The 18,860-nt window shown below is 32.7% G+C and overlaps 2 protein-coding genes across 3 annotated transcripts in view; both read right to left on the bottom strand.

Annotated features, from left to right (window-relative positions):
• The window catches only part of LOC21403167 (ethylene-responsive transcription factor WRI1), a 7,803-nt gene extending 530 nt beyond the window's left edge, over positions 1-7,273 (bottom strand). The window contains exons 1-7 of the mRNA XM_024170493.1: positions 7,056-7,273; positions 6,844-6,926; positions 6,541-6,549; positions 5,961-6,049; positions 5,668-5,792; positions 4,388-4,464; positions 1-389 (exon numbers count right to left, since the gene is read on the bottom strand). The exon at positions 1-389 is cut by the window's left edge and continues 530 nt beyond it. Coding sequence (XP_024026261.1) covers positions 1-389; positions 4,388-4,464; positions 5,668-5,792; positions 5,961-6,049; positions 6,541-6,549; positions 6,844-6,926; positions 7,056-7,273 — 990 coding nt within the window. The remainder of the gene's footprint in view (positions 390-4,387; positions 4,465-5,667; positions 5,793-5,960; positions 6,050-6,540; positions 6,550-6,843; positions 6,927-7,055) is intronic.
• A 5,237-nt stretch (positions 7,274-12,510) lies between these two features.
• LOC21403166 lies at positions 12,511-17,833 on the bottom strand. Of its 2 annotated transcripts, none has more exons than XM_024170494.1 (8): positions 17,230-17,833; positions 16,852-17,052; positions 16,669-16,737; positions 16,289-16,411; positions 15,405-15,536; positions 14,626-14,763; positions 13,891-14,124; positions 12,511-12,958 (listed from the first exon to the last, which is right to left on the bottom strand). In XM_024170494.1, the coding sequence occupies exons 1-8, from the start codon at positions 17,722-17,724 to the stop codon at positions 12,539-12,541; spliced, it is 1,812 nt and encodes a 603-aa protein (XP_024026262.1). In that variant the 5' UTR covers positions 17,725-17,833; the 3' UTR covers positions 12,511-12,538. The 2 variants fall into 2 exon arrangements, with proteins under 2 accessions (XP_024026262.1, XP_024026263.1); XM_024170495.1 differs by having other exon boundaries at positions 16,289-16,402.
• Between the last annotated feature and the right edge of the window lie 1,027 nt (positions 17,834-18,860).

The raw sequence follows: 18,860 nt of genomic DNA, 5'->3' as shown, positions 1-18,860 counted from the left end.
ATCGACCGGAAGATCCAGCACCGGAAGAGGAACGAATCCGGCGTCGAGAAAGCTCCAAGTGAGGTCGTGGTCGATGGGAGAGCCGATCGCCATGACGGTCGCCATTGAGGAGGAATCCAAGCAGGGGAGGAGCTGAGGGCATTGCATTTGCAGTTGGCCTGAGGCGGATTGGTCTTGCGGCGGAGATGGCGGCGATGGCGGAGGAGGCGGTGAGGGAGTGGAGCCTTGGGGAGGAATTAGGGTTTCTTGGGGGTGTTGATCATCGATGGGGAGGATTTTCTTGCTGAGGCGGTCGATGTAGTTGCTGATGTCGAAGTTGGTCACTGCGTTTGGTCCTCTGTATTCTATTGCCGCCATGTCGTATGCTGCTGCCGCTTCTTCCTGCGTCTCTGCGGTCACAAAAAAACGACAAGTTTTATTTATTTATTTTTTAAAAAATTTGAGATTGATAATAAATTAATTAGTTAAATTTTACCTACTCTATCAGATAATTTTGAACAATTAAATCATGTACGAATATGTAGGTAAAATATGGAAAATTACTATTTTTTTCTGAAAATATGGAAAATTACTCTATAAGATGGAATTTTGAACCGTAAAATCAGTCACATTATATCATAAAATGATAATTTAACTGAATTTGATTAAAAATAAATGAGACAAATACCTCTTTAAAATACACATACTCTAAAAATTTGTCTTTACTCTTAATCAATATCTTTTTAATTAACTATAATAGTTAAAAAAATATTAATCAAGACTCGTACACAAGTAATTAATTTACTTATGCTAAAATTTTACATTACTAATGCAAATATATATAATTAGAGAATCCTTGTTTGTAGTAGAGTATGAGTGCTAATATATTGATGGATAGTACACGCTAACCCAACCTTCTTCTTGCACTATATCTAGTTCATATACTATAGGGGAAAAAGATATTATACACAATTTCCTTTTTTATGGTGCCATGAAAACAATTCACATAGGTAAGGTATAGTCTCGTTCATTTCACCGATTCGAGTTTAGAATTCGAGTTTTGTTACAGTAAAAAATTTTACTCTCATAAACAGTCACATTAAACTTTTTTATTATAATAAAAAATTTTCACATAAAATCACATCTTAACTTAAATTAAAAACTCAAATCAATAAATTAAACGGACCATAATACCACCGGCCAAAGAAAAGGAAAGTAGGTGACATTTTTCCAGGAAAAACAAAGGAGAAAAAGTGATCTTAAATAGTACGGAAGACTATATCTCACGTGCCCATGGTAGTGGCAACTACCATGTTACAAAAAGTTCTAATAGTACAAAGGGATAATTCAACTGTACTTTGAACACCTTTTGTCTACAAAGATTTTCTTGATCTGCCGACTTTTTTTATTATTATTATTTTGGTTGCTTTCTTGATGTTGTTTCAAAGATTTCTTAAAAAAAAAAAAAGGAAATGTTAACCACTAAAAAAGAGGAAAATAAACGCCTTCTAGTGAAAATTCAACAAAAGATGAGGGAAATTAAGAATGGTAAAGTAGCTTTTAGTCTGGATGCAAATAGAGTTCAGTTTTTTCTTTTTTTTTTAAAAAAAAAGAAAGAGATGCTTGGATTCAAATATTAGTTTGGTACATTTTAAGTCAAAATGCTTGAAGGAAGAAAACCCTGAAACAGTAGATCCTTGTTTCCGCTTGATCTTTTGACCGTGTTGGACAAACCATTCAACGTCAAGCTTTACTTGGGTGCATAAACTCTGGTGAGAGAGTTTGGTCGTTTTACATAAATTAAAAACAAAACCAACAAATTAAGAATCATCCAAATAAAAGGAGTATAAAGTTTCTAAAAACATTTCGAGGGTGTTTGGTTTAAGGATTCGTGCTATGGTTTAAATCATGATTCGTGACTCATTACAGTATTTTCTCTCACAAAAAATACACGTAAATCGAAAATAATTCTGGATCATAATTCTGAATCCATCAACAAAACGTCCCCTTCCATTAAAAAAAAAGAATCTAAAAACATTGAAAGGAATTATCATTCAGTCTGTTTTTTTTATAAAAAATTTCCGTTTAACTTCAGGAAAACTTCTTGAAACAACTTGGCATACACACACGCAAGAAAAAATACATTATTTAAATCATGTTGATTTAAGGGTCATCCGTGTCAAATACAGAGTTTTTTTTTTTTCCTCTTGAAATGTCCAATACTTAGCGGCTTAGCCAATAGGGACCTAACATCCCCACTTTAAATAGTTTTATAATATATCACATCTCGTATGATTGGTATCCATGGATTATGGACAAGAACAATGTTAGCGAATAGTGGTATCCAACACCACACACTAATAAAAAGTAAATCATACAACATGAAACATGGGCCTCACAAATTGGGCCGCGTTCTATTAATTATGGTGTTGGACAAGTTCTATAGGCAAGACGCGGGACCTACATTATTGCAACAAGTAATGCAACGTGTGGACATTCCATGGGGGCAATAGCCGAAGACTCCAATCCAACAATTGAACATGACATCACAAAATGTGGTCGGGGTATCATATGTGGGGACTTTGCCTATTTTGGAACCAAAATTTTTTCATGAAAATAAATCCATTCTAAACTCATGCAGATTGTAGTCTCGTGCACTCAAAATCATGATTAGTTGAAATGATGTGGATATAGGTGGAGACTTTGCCTGTTTTGAAACCAAAAATTTTTCATGAAAATAAATCCATGCTAAACTCATGCAGATTGTAGTCTTGTAGACTTAGAGTACGTTTAGTAGATGGATTCATACTCTGATTTAAATCATAATTCATGGTTCACTATAGTGTTTTCTCTCATAAAAAATTCACGTAAATTAAAAAAAATCTAATCTCATAATTCTAATCCATGAACCAAAATCATGATCCAGTGGAAATGGTGTGGATTTCTAGTAGTCTTGTAGTGGTGGTCCCACAGAATTGGTGATGCCCTTTGGGTGACCTGGCTTAGCTCACAGACCAACAGACAGAACATGAGGGAACACGTGAGTCCCCGTGCCTGTCACTTTTGGAAAAGAAAAGGTTTGAATTCAGTGACCTCTGCAAAATCTGATTCTTCTGTATTTTTTTTTTTTTTTTTTGGGAAGAATGACAGGCACTTGGGGGCGTCACGTGCCCTACTGCTGTCAAATCCCAAGATTCTTATAATCTGGTTTTATTCCCTTGCCAATTAGTGTCAATCCAGATCCGGTCAAACTAATGGTTGGCTGATTGCCGCATCTTATGGGATTGCCGCATGTAGACAATCCCAGCCCCAAACAAATAATTATGCTGACTAAGGCCTACGTGCGTCGATCTAACCCTTTTTAGTTCTTAATTAATCAAGATAAGGCTCTCAGGGATAATCATGATTTGGTGCAAATACGAATATAAGCCCAAATAATTATGTTTTCTTGAAAAAGAACCCACTAAAGTTGAAAAATTGATCAGAATTAACAGGTAGCAGAAAGAAAAAGAAAACAAAAATGTTTTGGTATTAATCTGTGTATCAACGGAGATTGTGCATCTTGTTAACAAATATTTTAAAGGAAAGTTTCAAATAATAAATAAAAACTACTTTTTAGAGTTGATATTGATATTTACTAGAGGAAGCAATCTATGTAAGATCTGCTTTTAATTGAAAAGCAGAAAAAATCGTAAATTAATAGGTTAATCAATATCTTAAAAAGTAGGAAAAATAATAATTAATTAATATTGCATGAATGTAAAAGAGATAAGTGAGAAGATATATTATTAAATGGTGTTTTGGAGGTGTACGGAAACGTTGTTGCCACGTTATTTCATTGACTAAAGACTCCAAATAGTTAAAAATTTGACGTTCATAGTAAACACTCGGACTCAACACGCCCACAAATAAAATAAATAAATAAATAATAATAAAAGAAGAGGAAAAAAAAAAACAATAGGACAATTATTGTTTGTTTGTGGGGAAACAACAATTCTAATACATTACTATATCTTTTTCTTTGTTTGTTTGTGGGGTTTCTGAAAGCTCTTTCAAAAAAAAAAAAAAATCAAGAAATTATAGAAAATAAAGTCGAATAATTTCTAAATTATACGTGAAAATTATTCTGAAATTATAAGACGTTATAATTTTATTGTTTGCCGTTGTTGCCTGCCTACCAATTTCTCTATATGTTAATGAAAGACACATTTTCCATGACATGAATTTATATATGTACGACACAATATAAGAAATTTCAACTATGTGGGACCATTTTTGTACTATCTACTAATAAAGCAAGCAAAAATAATTTGGAAATGAGATGCAAATTGCAAAAGGTATATATATGAATAAATATAAACGTGTTCAAATTATATAAGCAGTAAAATTAGGAGAAGAAAGAACGTACTATATGTTCCCAAGTACAAATACTTGTTCCCGAAAACCCTCCCAATTCGAGCCTCCCACCTTCCATTATGATGATGCCTGCGCCAAAGTAAATTATTCATAAAAACCATGATATATAAATTCATTAGAAAAATTATATGTAAAAAAACAGAAAAAAAAAAAATCAAACAAATGGCATGTATATACAATGATATCTCAACGGCACTAACAAGTTCCGCTACACTAATTGAGCCAATAAATAAATACATAAATAAATAAAGTTCCGTTACACCCCCCCCCCCCCCCCCCCCAAAAAAAAAAAAAAAAAAAAAAATTATTTGTTCTACTTTGGAACAAAATTTGGCCGGAAGCTAAATGCTAAGGATGTTGACCAATTTTCCACCATTCATCCTGTGTGACCAATTGTGAAGTGAGGGGGCGCTAAATTCGCGTTTAAGTGAGGAGTGCTAAATTATAGCGGGTGTGTTGCGAGTACATGATTTGGGCCGTTTATGGCCGTTTATTTTTAAGAAGAAAGAGAGAAATATGTTAAGATTTGAGATGAATTAAAATTAATAGGCCAATAATTTATAGAAATTAATAAATAGGTTAAATTACTGTTTTCGTCCATAATTTGTCTGGTTATGAACCATAACTTGACAAGTTATTGTTCATAATTCACAGTTTTTATTCATAATTTGTCTGATTATGAACCATAACTTGACAAGTTTATCGATAACTTATCTGATTATGAACCATAACTTGACAAATTATGACATATTAATTTTTATAACTAAAAATTGACTTATATACTTCCTTAAACTTTTCATATTAGTCTATTTCCTACTATTTCTCTTATTTTTATTGGGGCCACAAGCACAAACGGGCCAGATCACGAACTCGCGACACTAAACTAGTGCATTTAGCATTTCTCTTGTGGAGATCACGTGGGGCCTACGCTAATCATGGTATGGAAACAACAATGTCCTCCTTACCACAACTCTTGCTAGTTATATGATCCTACAATCTTTTTAGTCTTTTTGCAACATATTAGTTGTAAGAGATCCTACAATCTTTAGTCTGAAAATGACAGTTTTTTTTTTTTTACACAAAAAAAAAAAAAAAATCATTCAACATATTAGTCTCTTACTTAATTAACTGATATTGTACCATCTTAAACTTCTCTTACTTAATTAACTGATATTGTAACATCTTAAACTTAGTTTATCACTTTCAACTGGTTAATTAACAAATTAAAAGTCCCAAATCTTTCTTCAATTTTGTGTATATTTAATGAATTACCTGGCCACCCCACGATATTTAGAAACTCCTCTCGAAAAGCCGCTACTCTGCCGCCGCAAAGAGGCCAAATATTCCTCCTTAGTAACCTTTTCCATTTCTTCTATTTCTTTTGCATAAGAATCTATCTGCAGCATCAGCAAATAACTTACATGAATTCTCAATTGTTAGAAAATCAAGTAATTCAAATGTAGTCATTATATATATATATATATTTAAAATATATATAATTAATTTCAACTTCAAAATTTTTTTTAAAAAAAAAGAGTATGAAAAATGTAGTTAGTTATATATACCGGGAAATTCAAGGTTGTAGTAGGACCCCAGTACTTGAGGGCTGCAAGATCATAGGTACGAGCTGCAGCCTCCTCGCCGTCATAGGCCCCTATCACATATGATATCACAACATAAATTAAGTTTAATTAAATTAATAGGATTCTAACTAAGCTAAATAAAATTAAACTCGATTCAAATTAAAATTTCTCCATTATTTTCTAGTAATTGCTCAGTTTGGTTCTAACTTTCAAGCGATGAGCACAATCTAAATCAGGAGGAAATTATTATTATTATTATTATTTTGGTAATTCTATAATTTAGTAGCAAGTTTATTTAATATATAATTAAATGTAGAAACACCCTCCACATAAAAATATAATAAAGGAGAATCTTTATTTCTATTTTTTATTTTCCTCTAAATTAGACTTTTTTGAAAAAAAAAAAAAAAAAAAGAAAGCAAGAAGAGAGAGATGATTAAGACTTTAAAGTGCACAGATAAGATTAAGAAGTTTAAAAGCATAAAAAAGAAAAATATTAATTAGTTGAAAAGCTAGCTAGATTGAGATCATGTAGAAGCAGGGTAAAATGAGAATGACTTACCCAAATAAACTAAATTAAGATTTAAGAAGCAGCAGCAGCGACAAGGGAGAGCCAAACGAGCGTTGCAAATGACAGAGATTATTAGGAATAAAAACACAATTAGTCAGTATTCACAAAACAACAAACATAATTAAAAATTGCTATAGAGTTTGAAAACCAAAAGATATCATAAATTAAACAAATACGGTGCTAATAGATCTCTCCTTGATTCTCTATAATCATCATTTTTAAATTACGTGTTTTTCGGAAGTAGTTGAATTATTATTTTATTATCATGAATTTTTTTTTTTTTTTTGGGGTTACCTTGTCGTCCTTTTTTGTTCTGAACATTATTCCACGAACTCTTATCCCACAAATGTGCTTCAAACCTCCCAGTCCATCTATGCCTGCACGATCAAGCACGAATTCAATGCATGCAAACGAAAACCCACCAAGGAAAACGATCGAGAAAGTGAGGGAAAGTGATAGAAAGTGCGAGAAAGTGAGAGAAAATCTAAATTCCAAACCACACCAACCTTGTGACTCCTCTGTAAATGGAGCTTCTCCTTCCTGATGAAGAATTCTGGTTCTTGGCATTGTTTTCCTTTTCTTTGCCAACAGAATTGTGATCCAATAATTTCCTTGCACGTTTCTTTCCTTTGGGTAACTTCTCGGATTTGACCTGAAGAATTTCAGGCTCGGCAAATGAAGAAGAGGATGAAGAAGAGCAAGAAGAAGAAGGAGACCTCTTCATTTGTCTTGACTTTTTTTTTTTTTCTCTCTTTCTCTTTCACTTTTCCAAAAACACAAAAAATATATCAGAGAAAAAGAGACATGAAAAAAGAGCAAAATGTACTAGTTAAGAAAAAAATGACATAATATTTGACATTGACAACATTATATATTTCTTTGTGGGTAGTTGTATCTTTCACTCCAATTGAAAATCTGAATTTGAAGACTTAAAGAGTAGTAGTGGAGAAAAGGAAGAGAATTCTGGTAACCTAAAAAGTGGTTTACCAAAACAAAGAGAGATTGAGTTGAGGAGAAGAGAAGAAGAGTGCTTTTATAAAAGAGCTAAAACCCAAATAGTAGAATTGTATTGTAATTGTAATTTTGTGGGTGAGAACTTAGGAGGGAGAGCAAAATGGGAGGGGGGGTTATAAGAGAGTGAAAAACTAAAGGGAAACTTAACCATGGGTCAGAGATAGAATTGGAGTTGGGTTAAATTTTAACCTTGGGTTAATTGTGTGCCCTACACTTGCTTTGAGGCGCAGCCATGCTACCAATGGGATTTCCTCTATTTGCTGGCCTTTCTATGTTTGAAGAATCTATTCACACTCCTATTTCAAAATTGTTTGGGCTTTTTTTTTTATTTTTTTTATTTTTATTTTTATTTTAAATGCTGGTAATTCATTCATGGTCATGAATGTCAGTTACTTAAGCTTGGTCTCTTTGGGCATTTATATTTGCTTGAGAAGCTAAATTACAGAAGGGAAAATTTGGAGGGTGAATTTCAAAACGCTTTAAAATTTGGTTACCAAATAAATGAGAGCTGTTTCTTTTATTATTATTATTATTTTTTTTCAATACTTTTAATTAGGGAAAAATTGAACATTATTCATTTATATCAAACTTATGTTTTGATACCCTATGAGGTTGTATATTTATTGAGCTTCACCTAATAGCCAATGTAGGTAAAAAAAAATAAAAAAATAAAAAAACACTAAGCTAAAATGTGTTTAGTAAAGCTATATGACATGTATATCTTTACCACAATAACTCACATTTATACAAGTTGGGAAAACAACAATAATTAGTATTTTCCTTAACATAAATGAGCTACTACTTAACAAGAGGTTTCCTCAATTACATGGATTATGATTTTTTTCTAATTTTTAGTGTCTCAATTAATGTTTAATTAATTAAATTATACTACATTATCTAATAATAAGCACAGAAAAAATCAGTTAAAAAATAATTTAAATTTTTTACAAAACGTAACATGATATAATTAGTTAGATATCAATTAAAACACCAAAATAAAATGTTTAATTACCATTTTTTTTTGTAAGAATTCCTGAATAAGAGGCAACTCCTAGACTAGTATCATGAAAAAGTGGACCCTACTGCTGCTGCAGACACTACTACAAATCCCACGCATCACATTCCACAATTTCAACTCTTTAGTTGTTATTGGAATTGGTTTTGTTTTTGTTTTTCACGTTTTTTCGATACAGAAAAAAATGAAAATAGAAAAGAAATGACGTTTAATATAATTAAAGATAAAAAATAAAAATAAAAATGATTTTTTAGTTTAGTGTAAAATATGAGAGAAATAAAAAATGACTTTTTGTCGTTTTTATTTTTTGTTTCCGTTTTCTCCTCTTTCGAGCACAGAGAGAGACATTAATAGATTTTTTTATACTGAAAATAATCTCTTAATAAAACTACTAAACACATTTTTAAAAATAATTTCTATCTAAAATTAAAAATATTTTTATTTCTATTTTTATACAAAAAATAAAATCATTTTGAAACGAATTCTAAAAGCATCCTTTACTTTTTATTTTTTTTTCTTTCGCACACTTTCCTTTACCAACACTTGGCCTTCCCCACGCAACAATGGACTGCAACCAACTTCCACGTTACACTCACTCTCTAATTATTTTGCCAGAATCTATTCTTTCTATTCCTTTTCTCTTTCTCTTTCTTTTCTTTTTTTTTTTTAAATTTCTTTTTTCCACTCAATGGTTAGTGTATTAGAAGCATTTAATGTTAGGGGAAAATTCTACAACACGGATGCTAAAAAGGGTTTTTTTATTTTTTTTTATTTTTTATTTACACTGTAACCGTAAAGGTTTCTATATATTTTTCATTCAAAGTATATACCATAAGCTAATATTGTTCTTTTAAATACCGTCCCAAAGCCAATGAGTCATGTACTTATGTTACAACCATATATCATCAGAAATTTACATCAGGGACTGGACGTATTCTCTCGTATTTAAAGGTATACATATAAACTACAAGAGCAATTTCTTTTTTTTTTTTTAAATAAATTGAGAGAGAAAATAACATATTTCAAAGTGCCAAAGACAACTGAAGACATTTGGTTCATGAATTAAAATCATATGATTAGAACTATTTTTGATTTACGTGTATTTTTTGTGAGAGAAAATACTATAGCAAACCATGAACCATGATTTAAATCATAGTTTGAATCCTCTCCAAACATCATAGAATATTGTTGTATATATACATATATGTAAAGACAATTAGTATAAGAGTAATGTCATTAAGCTATTACCATTTGGAATGTGCGACATATATATACAAAAAATGATAATCATATTTCTGCATATTTTTAATTTTTGCATATCAATGTCACTAGTTCCTTCCTATATATTGTAGAAATTCGTTTCCTCGATCATCTTCCGTGTCAACTAATTTGGAAATAGGATTTTCTTAAAAAAAAAAAAAAAAAAAAAAAAAAATTGCATTTCATTAATTTTATAGGCTTTGCTCTTTTAAGAATGACCATGACCATCATGCAAGGAGTGGCAAGCTAGAAAACTTTTTCAATGAGAAACTATTGAAATAATTAGAAATAATTTTCTATTAAACAGAAAAATAATTATACATATTTTTAATAGTTACTTTGTACAACAAGAATTTTGCAAAATTTTAGAGTTAAAAATTAAACTTTCGTAAGATCACATGCCCTCACATAGTTTGTTGCTCCGTCACTACTTACATGTTATTTGTAAATGAAAAGTGTAACTTAATTATTTTATATAACAATGATTCAGAAAAGTGCAATAAAAACATACTTTTTAACTAATATTACATCTTTTTGAAGTTATTATTATACAAAATAAATACCATATTATACCCCTACTTAGACCAGCACTTCACAAAGTCAGTAGACAAAGACGTATAATCTCATGATCTATGAAAGTTGTACACAATACACTGCACTTGGTTGGAGGATTCAAACCATGATTTGAATCATGGTTCATGGTTCGCTACAGTATTTTCTCTCACAAAAAATACACGTAAATAAAAAACGGTTCTAATCACATGATTCTAATCCATGAACCAGATTCCTCAACGGAAACAATATTAATCATTAGAATCAGTAGTATATTTATACTTGTGCTAACTATCATTCAGAATTTCTTTCAGGCAAGATATATTATTATGACGGTAGTTTAATAGTAGAATGTTTTGTAGGGCCTGTGATGCTCCATATATATATATATGAGGAAGTTCTGACTAGTTTGTTTGTGCAACAACACTACCTAAGACGGGACAATTTACCAATATTCAAAATGGCCCTTGAACTACATGGCTACCCAAAAAAAAAAAAAAAAAACTATATGTTAGTGATCAATCTGAAGTTTTTGAATTGTGGTATGGATTTTCAATCATAATTTTGAACAGAAAATTGAAATATAAATTCAAGTTTTTTTTTTTTTTAAGAGAAAACATTACCGCAAAAAGATTCAAACATGCAAAACAAACGGACTACTATTTTCAGACAGGACCGAGCAACAATTTCAAAAAAAAAAAAAAAAAAAAAAACTATACGTTAGTGATCAATCTAAAGTTTTTGAATTGTGGTATGGATTTTCAATCATAAATTTGAACAGAAAATTGAAATATAAATTCATTTTTTTAAAAAAATTTAAACATGGGAAACAAACATGCTACTGTTTTTAAGTTCTTTGTAGACCATCATCATCATCATCCAAAGCTTTTGTACAATTTGGTCGTACTGTAAGGGGACTCTTGAACTATGTTCGGTTCTGACATTCAGTTATAAACATTGTACTATACCATGAAATATTACAGTGTCCTCCAAATATTGTCCCTTCTGTCAAGAATCTGTCTAAAACTGAACCAAAAAATGGCCATGTGCATGTCACGTGCGTTAAAAATGTGGGCAATTGCTAAGACAACGTCAAACAGGAGGAAAATCAACATCAAAGAAAGGGCTAAATGAAAATTTTATTCTTTTCTAGGACACAAACACGTTATCTATGTTGCCAAATGATTTTTCTTACAGGTTCAAACTTCAAATTACATTCGTACCTGAAAAATGGAAAAAAAAAAAAAAAAAAAAAGCACAACCTTTTTTTCCATATTATTCTGTTATTTGATTCACGAGAACAACATTTCGCAAGGATTTTTTTTTTTTTCGCTAAGTGCAACCAGAATTTACAAGTGTTTAGCATTTTGGACTCTTGAGTTTTCAATTTTAACAGATAGAACTCTTAACTTTGAAAATATGTTGCAATTATGGTCGTCAACTACTGATGTCAAATGCCCCCATGATTTTTCTTTTCCCTCTCCTTTTGATTTTTGAGAAAATTGTTAAATTTACCTTTAAAAGTGCACGGTCTAAATTTTTATCTATTATTCTTAATGAATACCCTTCTATTGATATAATTATTTGACTAAGAAGAGTATTAATAAAAAATAAGTAATAAAAATTAAGATCCATACACTTTTAAAGAGTATTTATCAAAATTTCTCGAACATGCAAATTTGCAAATCAAGGAAAACAACATTGTACGCAGAAAATAACGACTTTGCGCTTCATTCTTTCCATCCATTTGCTTTTTGCTTCAAAAAACTCTGTAATTTCCACCAACTTCTTTTTTTCCCTTCCAAGCTTTTCTTCATCTCCATAGCCATATATATTCTGGCTCATCTAGTCTTTGAATTCTTCTAACAATTTGGGGATTAGTTTCCTTTGTCCAACCACTCAAATTCGCTGCTTGTATCCATCAATGTCACATGTAACAACACACACACACTTAAAATTTTAAACCTTAAAACGTTCAACAATATTCATATATACAAACTAACAGAGCAAACAAGCTTGACCGTAGTTACAATATTAAGTTTTCAACTAAATTTCTCATCTATAATACAATAGAGATCAAAATTATATTACAGATTTTCTAAGTTACAAATTATCCCGAACCGAAGGAGTGTGGAGCTAAACATAGATTTAGAAAAAAGAAGCAAAAGGAGAAAACGAAACTGAAACCCCACCACTGCAGAGTAGCAAACTACTAGATTCTATTCTATTTCTCATTACCACCCTGTCAAACACAAAGCTTTGGGCCACAGCCTGCAAATTATGCTCATCCAAGTCGCAATTGCTTGATCTCAACAAATGGAAGTTAATGTCATTATCACCTTTCCTGATGTCTTTCTCCGAATTTCTGATGTACTTCTGAATGCCCTGTTGTAGATTAGTAGTTTCCATTGGCTTATTACGAGCAAACGAGAAAGGAGATTTCCAATGCCGTGCTGCGTTCACACTGGTCGGACTACATTGATCTAAATGGGGCTCCTTATGGCTACTGCTTGCTATTAGGTCCGCAGCATCATTGATGTTTGCAACGTGAACTTGAAAGCCCGAGTCCTGTTATATTGTTTTCCATAAAACTCAGTTGTTGAAGAACTCGATTTGGATAGTACGAATTTGAATTGTATAGTTATGTATTGGGATATGTTTTATCTTTAATTATTTAATTCTGAATTTAATATTATGTTTAGGTCTCAATACTAATTTGAATTGTATAGGATATGTTTTACTTTAATAGTTAAATTCTGAATTTAATATTATGTTTAGCTCTCAGGACTGTTTTGCTTGTTTGGTTCATAGGTTTGAACAAAAATTCAAACTTTTATGAGAGAAAGTATTGTAGCAAAAAAGATTTGAATTGTGGTTCAAACCTATGAACCAAAAACACCCTTGGAATTTAACAGGGTTTAACTTCCTTTTCTTCCTTTATTTTATTTCTTTTGAAACTTTAGACTATAAATACCTTAGTGATTGGAATTTCATGATATCAAGTTTCCAGTTTTCCCCTTTTGGGTTCTTATTTTTCTCTTGAATCCTCTATTTCTCTCCTTTAATTCTATTTAGGTTCTGGCTTTTTCTATCTAGATTCTATCTCTTCTTTATTTTCTAACTTGGTCCTACATCAGTCATCTCTGAGGAGTTCAGTATTAATTAATTCGTTTAACCTCCCAAAAATATTATGCAATATATCATATACGCAAATAATGAGGTAAGAGTAGCAGAGAACTAAATTCATAGGTGCACTTAATTGCTGATCATCTACACATCCCCGCTATTAGGGAAACAAGGCAAGAGGAAAACATGTGTTTCATGTAACAAGCCTCAAGATCATTGTTCTTTCATTTCACAATGGGGAAGAGTGAAGAGAGATTGGGATTACAGGACACAGAATAATAATGGATGCAATTTGTTAATTTTGTCGATGCACTATTTAAGGTTTAAAATTTCATATTCCTTAAGAAAGTATGGTACCCCACTTTAATACACACCTGTTTATCCTTCAAACAACTGTTTGAGCTATTGGTGGTGGAAGCACTTGAGCTTGCTTGGAGTGACGATACATTATTGGCAACATAGGCATTAACACCAGCTAGTTCAAAAGGTGCGTCCTCTTGTGATGAGAAGTCGGAACTATCAAATGTCGATAAAGAAACACATTCATCGAAGTAAGCCATGGCCTCTTCTGTTAGACGTTTGGACATCTTCCTCTTTTCAATGCTACCCTGTGATCGCATTTCATAAGTTTGCGTAAGCATACTTAATAAATTTAACTTAAAAAAAAAAAAAGCAGCCATACTCATATTTATATACTACTTATGTACGAAAGTTCTATTGTCCATCCCAAGCAAATAGAAAATTATACACCCATGATTGCCTTGTGCATAAATGCATACAATTTTCATGAGTGGCGTTTAATACCTCTAGAGGGAGAAATTAAAAATTCTTTAGGTTGTAATTTATTACACAGACAAAAACACATTTTTCTAGAATCTAATGTAAGTGACAACAAAAGACAAGAACAAAGATCCCTATCAATATAGAAAATTAACTCATAATGATAACTTTCCTCACATTTAAGGAAAAAAAAAAAAGGAAAATAAAAGGAATACCATATATGAGTCTGTAATTTGCAAATAAATAAATCCTAGTACCCTGTTGGGCTCCTATTAAAGCATTAGCCTACAACCTTAAATACCAAGAGAAAAGGAAGAAACAAGACGAACTTTTCTTGTTGTACGAGACTTTGGTACATTCGAGGTCTTGGGATCTGGAAGTACTTCTTTCAAGATTCGGCTCAGCTCCAGTCCACGGTGTTCTTCCACAGCCAAATCTCCTCGAAGTTTTCTAGCACGTTCTTGGGACTGAAAGTTTAGGAGATTTTCTCTCTTATTAGTAGAGCTTCACTCCCATATAAAAGGAAAAAAAAAGCAACATAAAATAAAAGGGAGAGAGAGAGAGAGAGATCTAGAATAAAAGGTCAAAATTTCAGGTTGACTCTATCTAGCATAATATCATTACCTTACTCTCCTGTTTTAGTTCAATGGTACGATACCATTGAAGGAATCAACTTTGACCATTCATTACTATCTCAACGAAGTATTTAAACCAAGGTACCAGGAGAACACAGTTTTAACATCACCACAAATTTTTTGTATCTTCAAAGAAACTAACTAGAGACGATCATCAGACTTTGAACAGTGCGCGGTGACCACCTTCAATCAAGAGACAACTCTTGAAACCGTATGCACACTAACACTGGAAATCCAAAATCTTTGCACAAAAGTAATCTGCTTAGTGCATACGTCATTATAATTAATATCATCTATGTGAACGTTAGCCAAAAAAAAAAAACACCTTACATGCCCTACATAAATACCAACAGAAAATTTGGTTTAAATAAGCAACATGGAATTCTCAGTATGTGACACTGAAACTACTTACTATGACAAACTGTTGTTAAGCAAAGTCCTCAAATAAGTTGTCAACAAGGAAAAGAGGTTACCTGCTCAAGCTTTTTGGCATATTCTCTTCTGATGTCCAAAACCAATTCAACTGCACTTGGGCTTACCAGATCAGGAGGAATATCGGTTATATTTGTAGTAGCAATAGCAGAAGTATTACTCCTTTGAATGGCCTAACTTGTCAGGAGCAAAGAAAAAATTGAGCATAAATATGACTTGTGCGGGCTACGAGCCTGCAACTACATTTCTTTTTTTGATAAGCGGCTGTGACTACATTTCAAATATAATTTCTCAAACTAAAAATTCAAAAATTCTCTCCTTTCTTAAATTCATGAATATAGTTATGAAAAGTTTCTCCACAAGGACTACTTGACTGAAAATTCGAAAATATGGAAAGTCTGAAACTAGTATTATCAGCTCAAAAATTATTTGTTAAGGCCCGGTGATGGGGAACCAAGTGATGCAGATGCAAGCTAGACTTGGAAATCCAAGATTTCATAGGAGAAGGAAAAATCAACATGGCGGATTTACAGGGCCTCCGAACATTATATAGACAAAAGCAAGGAAGATTAAAGTAGAACATCTCTAACTAACAAGACCTGTCAATATCACAGTCACCAGACAAGAAATCAAATGACTGCCAAGTGATTTACATTAGAATGGCAAAAAAATAAACAACTACCGAAACACATCTTGAAATGAGAACACTTTTTTTTTTTTAACAAATACCTATCTATTAAAATGCCAACTGACCAAAGCCCTTTTCCGTATGAGCTCAGCTAAAAAGAAGGGGGAAAAAAAATCATACCAACCTAAACCCTGTAAATACTAAAAATTCTAAATGGTCCCTAAAGAAAACCTACATGTCAAAAAGGAAAAAACGGAAACGGAAAATAACATATAAAAACCCATAAAGAAAACATACCTTTTGAAGGTCATTTTGGATTTCAGATATTGCACGCCTCACTTCAGATCGAACGGTTTCATATATACCACTTGCAGTAGCATCGCTTTCCAAAGGGTCCCCTTTGACTGACGACTGCAAAGGCTAAGTATATAATACAAAGGACGCTTTTTTATCAATTATTACCAGCAAATTCTATACTAGCCTTTCAAAGCCAAATTATCAGACGAAATTCTAATAACACGAACACACAATCTGTTACTTTTGTTTCATAATCTCTTGTTTTCAAAGTGTCACTTTTGTTGTCATGTTTCTGTACAGATAAAATTTTATTTCTTTCTAAAAAAAATAAAAATAACACAAACACAACAAAATTCACCATAACTAACTTCACATCCCACCTTCATTTGCTCGCAAAAAACTTTAATGGTCTTCTCTTCATCGTCCCAAGTCGACGGATGTGAACGAGACTGAGAATGAAACATACACAAATCCCAAATGCAGTAAAAAATTAGTTTCCCTCCACAAATTACCTTCAAGTATGCACATTGCAAATTCAGAAAGTAAGTCTGCATAGTTTGTACCGAATTCAAAGCAGAATCACGTGAAGGCTCCAAAGCCAAATGCCGACTTGACCACGTCTTTAGACCCTTCTGATCCGCCATATCTGAACTGTTTCGAGTTCTAACCAAACTTCTCTTATCTTTATCATTACCCGTTTCAAAATCTGAATTGTTTCTACTCCCAATTTTCTTCACTGAACAACATTCTTGCTCTGCTTCACTCTGTACAAACAACAAACACAGAATCCCTCCTTTACCCAACAACATCAATCAAATATTTCAACTTTTTATCCTAAAAGGAAAATTCTGTAGTAGGACGACGAAATTCATAAAAATACAAGTTTTTCCCCCTAAAGTTCACAAAAAACAATCAAACTTTCTCAGAAAATAACGCCAAACCTCGGAATTGACGAAATGTCTCCTCGAAACAGGACCTCGAGACACGGATCGATTGCGGCGACCGGCGTCGACCCTCGACAAGCTCCGTCCGACCTCCTTCCTACCGGGCAAAGCATCGGGATTTCTCGCAGCCTGTCGTCCCCTCCCATCGGAGCTCTCCTTCTTCCGGTTGGCCTCGCCGGAATCGGATACGACGCCCTTTAAGGGAGCAACCGAGACGGGATTGATCTCGAGGTCAGGCGGCGAGCCGGTGGACCAGAATAGCGGATTGTCTCTCTTGTTGAGGAAATCGTCGGAAGAGGACGCCGGGATTTCTGAACTGGTCCTGGAAAATGCGCTTACGCTTCTCGATCTCCGGAGAGTGGCTGGCTTCCTCGCCGGTGAAGCGTCGGCGTTTGGTCGAACACTCGGTGTGGCGGTTGATGAAGAAGAAGAAGAAGAAGGGTTAGTGAGATTGCTTCTTCTGGAAGAAGATTTGAAGGCTGAAACCGCCATGGCAATGATCTCAATATCGTTGTGGTTAGTACAATTGTTTTACAAGGAAGAACTGATATTTTGAAAAGGAAAAATGAAGATGTGGAAAGAAACCAAACGGGCAATTCAAATCAAATAGATTAGGATTTAACGTGAGACAAGAAAAGAATCGGCGAAGAAGACAAAAAGATATGAAAGAGATGTTTTTTTTGTCGTCTGTAATTTTTATTTTTGTTTTTATTTTTATTTTTTGGAGTAAATGAAGTGAGTCGTTTGTTAAAGCCTCTCTCTCTTTTGACTTGAAATCCCAAACAACCAAATGTGTGCAAAAAAAAAAAAAAAAAAAAAAAAAAGGAATTTTGTAACTTGAAAAAGAAACTAGAAGAAAGTGTGCGCAATTTTTAATCAAACTTGTTATGATAATGAAATAGAATTGGAGTTTATTTATTATCGTAAATAAATATTTGTTAATTACTATATGTATGTTATTTGTCAATTTTTAATCAGGCTAGGCCTACGCATATTTATTTTTGGTTTGCAAGTTAGATTGATGTTAAATTTTGAGTTGACAATAGCTGCAAGCTCAAAACGTTAATTTTCACATTACTTAAGGTTGAAGTAAGATCAATTGCTTAAATTTCTCACTGTTGGAATATATTAAGAAATGGAATAAATGCAAGAGTGTATTCCTGGTTAGAGTTTTAAATGAAATGCTATTATTTTATTTTGACAAAGTTGCCCTATTTTTAAAACATATATGTATATAATTAATTCTTTATCATAATCTTTTAAAAAATAAATAAAATTTTTAATTAAATCAATGGTAAAGAAAATTGTTGAGTTTGTAAGAGGGTGACTAGCTTGGCAAAGGAGGCGGAGGAACTAGGCAGATATGGGCGAGGGTGGCCTGGGCGAAGGAGGGCTGGCCTAGGCAGATCTCGGTGGAGTAGGGCAGCTAGGCGAGGAGCTTGCAGAGGAGGGAGGCGGATAAGCAAGACTCGAGCTTGCTGGAGCAACAGCAACAAATCCACTGGAGTAGGGACTTCAGAGATGGTGGTGGGCGCGGAGTCAGTACGCGGTGGCAGTGTTCCCAAAAAAAAAAAAAAAAAAAAAAAAAAAAAAAGAAAAAGAGTGCCACAAAATTTAAACCAAAAACC

Source organism: Morus notabilis, unplaced genomic scaffold, assembly GCF_000414095.1.
Source record: "Morus notabilis unplaced genomic scaffold, ASM41409v2 Scaffold1333, whole genome shotgun sequence".
Classification (NCBI taxonomy): Eukaryota; Viridiplantae; Streptophyta; class Magnoliopsida; order Rosales; family Moraceae; genus Morus; species Morus notabilis.
Note: the sequence above shows the minus strand (reverse complement) of the source record. Positions and strands in the feature narration are given on the sequence as shown.

What these genes read in the sequence shown, in the direction of transcription:
- LOC21403166 (XM_024170494.1), bottom strand. Translation starts at nt 17,724, where the DNA reads ATGGCGGTTTCAGCCTTCAAATCTTCTTCCAGAAGAAGCAATCTCACT. An exon ending in TCCAAAATGACCTTCAAAAG is followed by an intron (nt 15,537 to 16,288) that starts GTATGTTTTCTT and finishes CTGACAAGTTAG; the next exon opens with GCCATTCAAAGGAGTAATAC. An exon ending in GTTGTTTGAAGGATAAACAG is followed by an intron (nt 12,959 to 13,890) that starts GTGTGTATTAAA and finishes ACAATATAACAG; the next exon opens with GACTCGGGCTTTCAAGTTCA.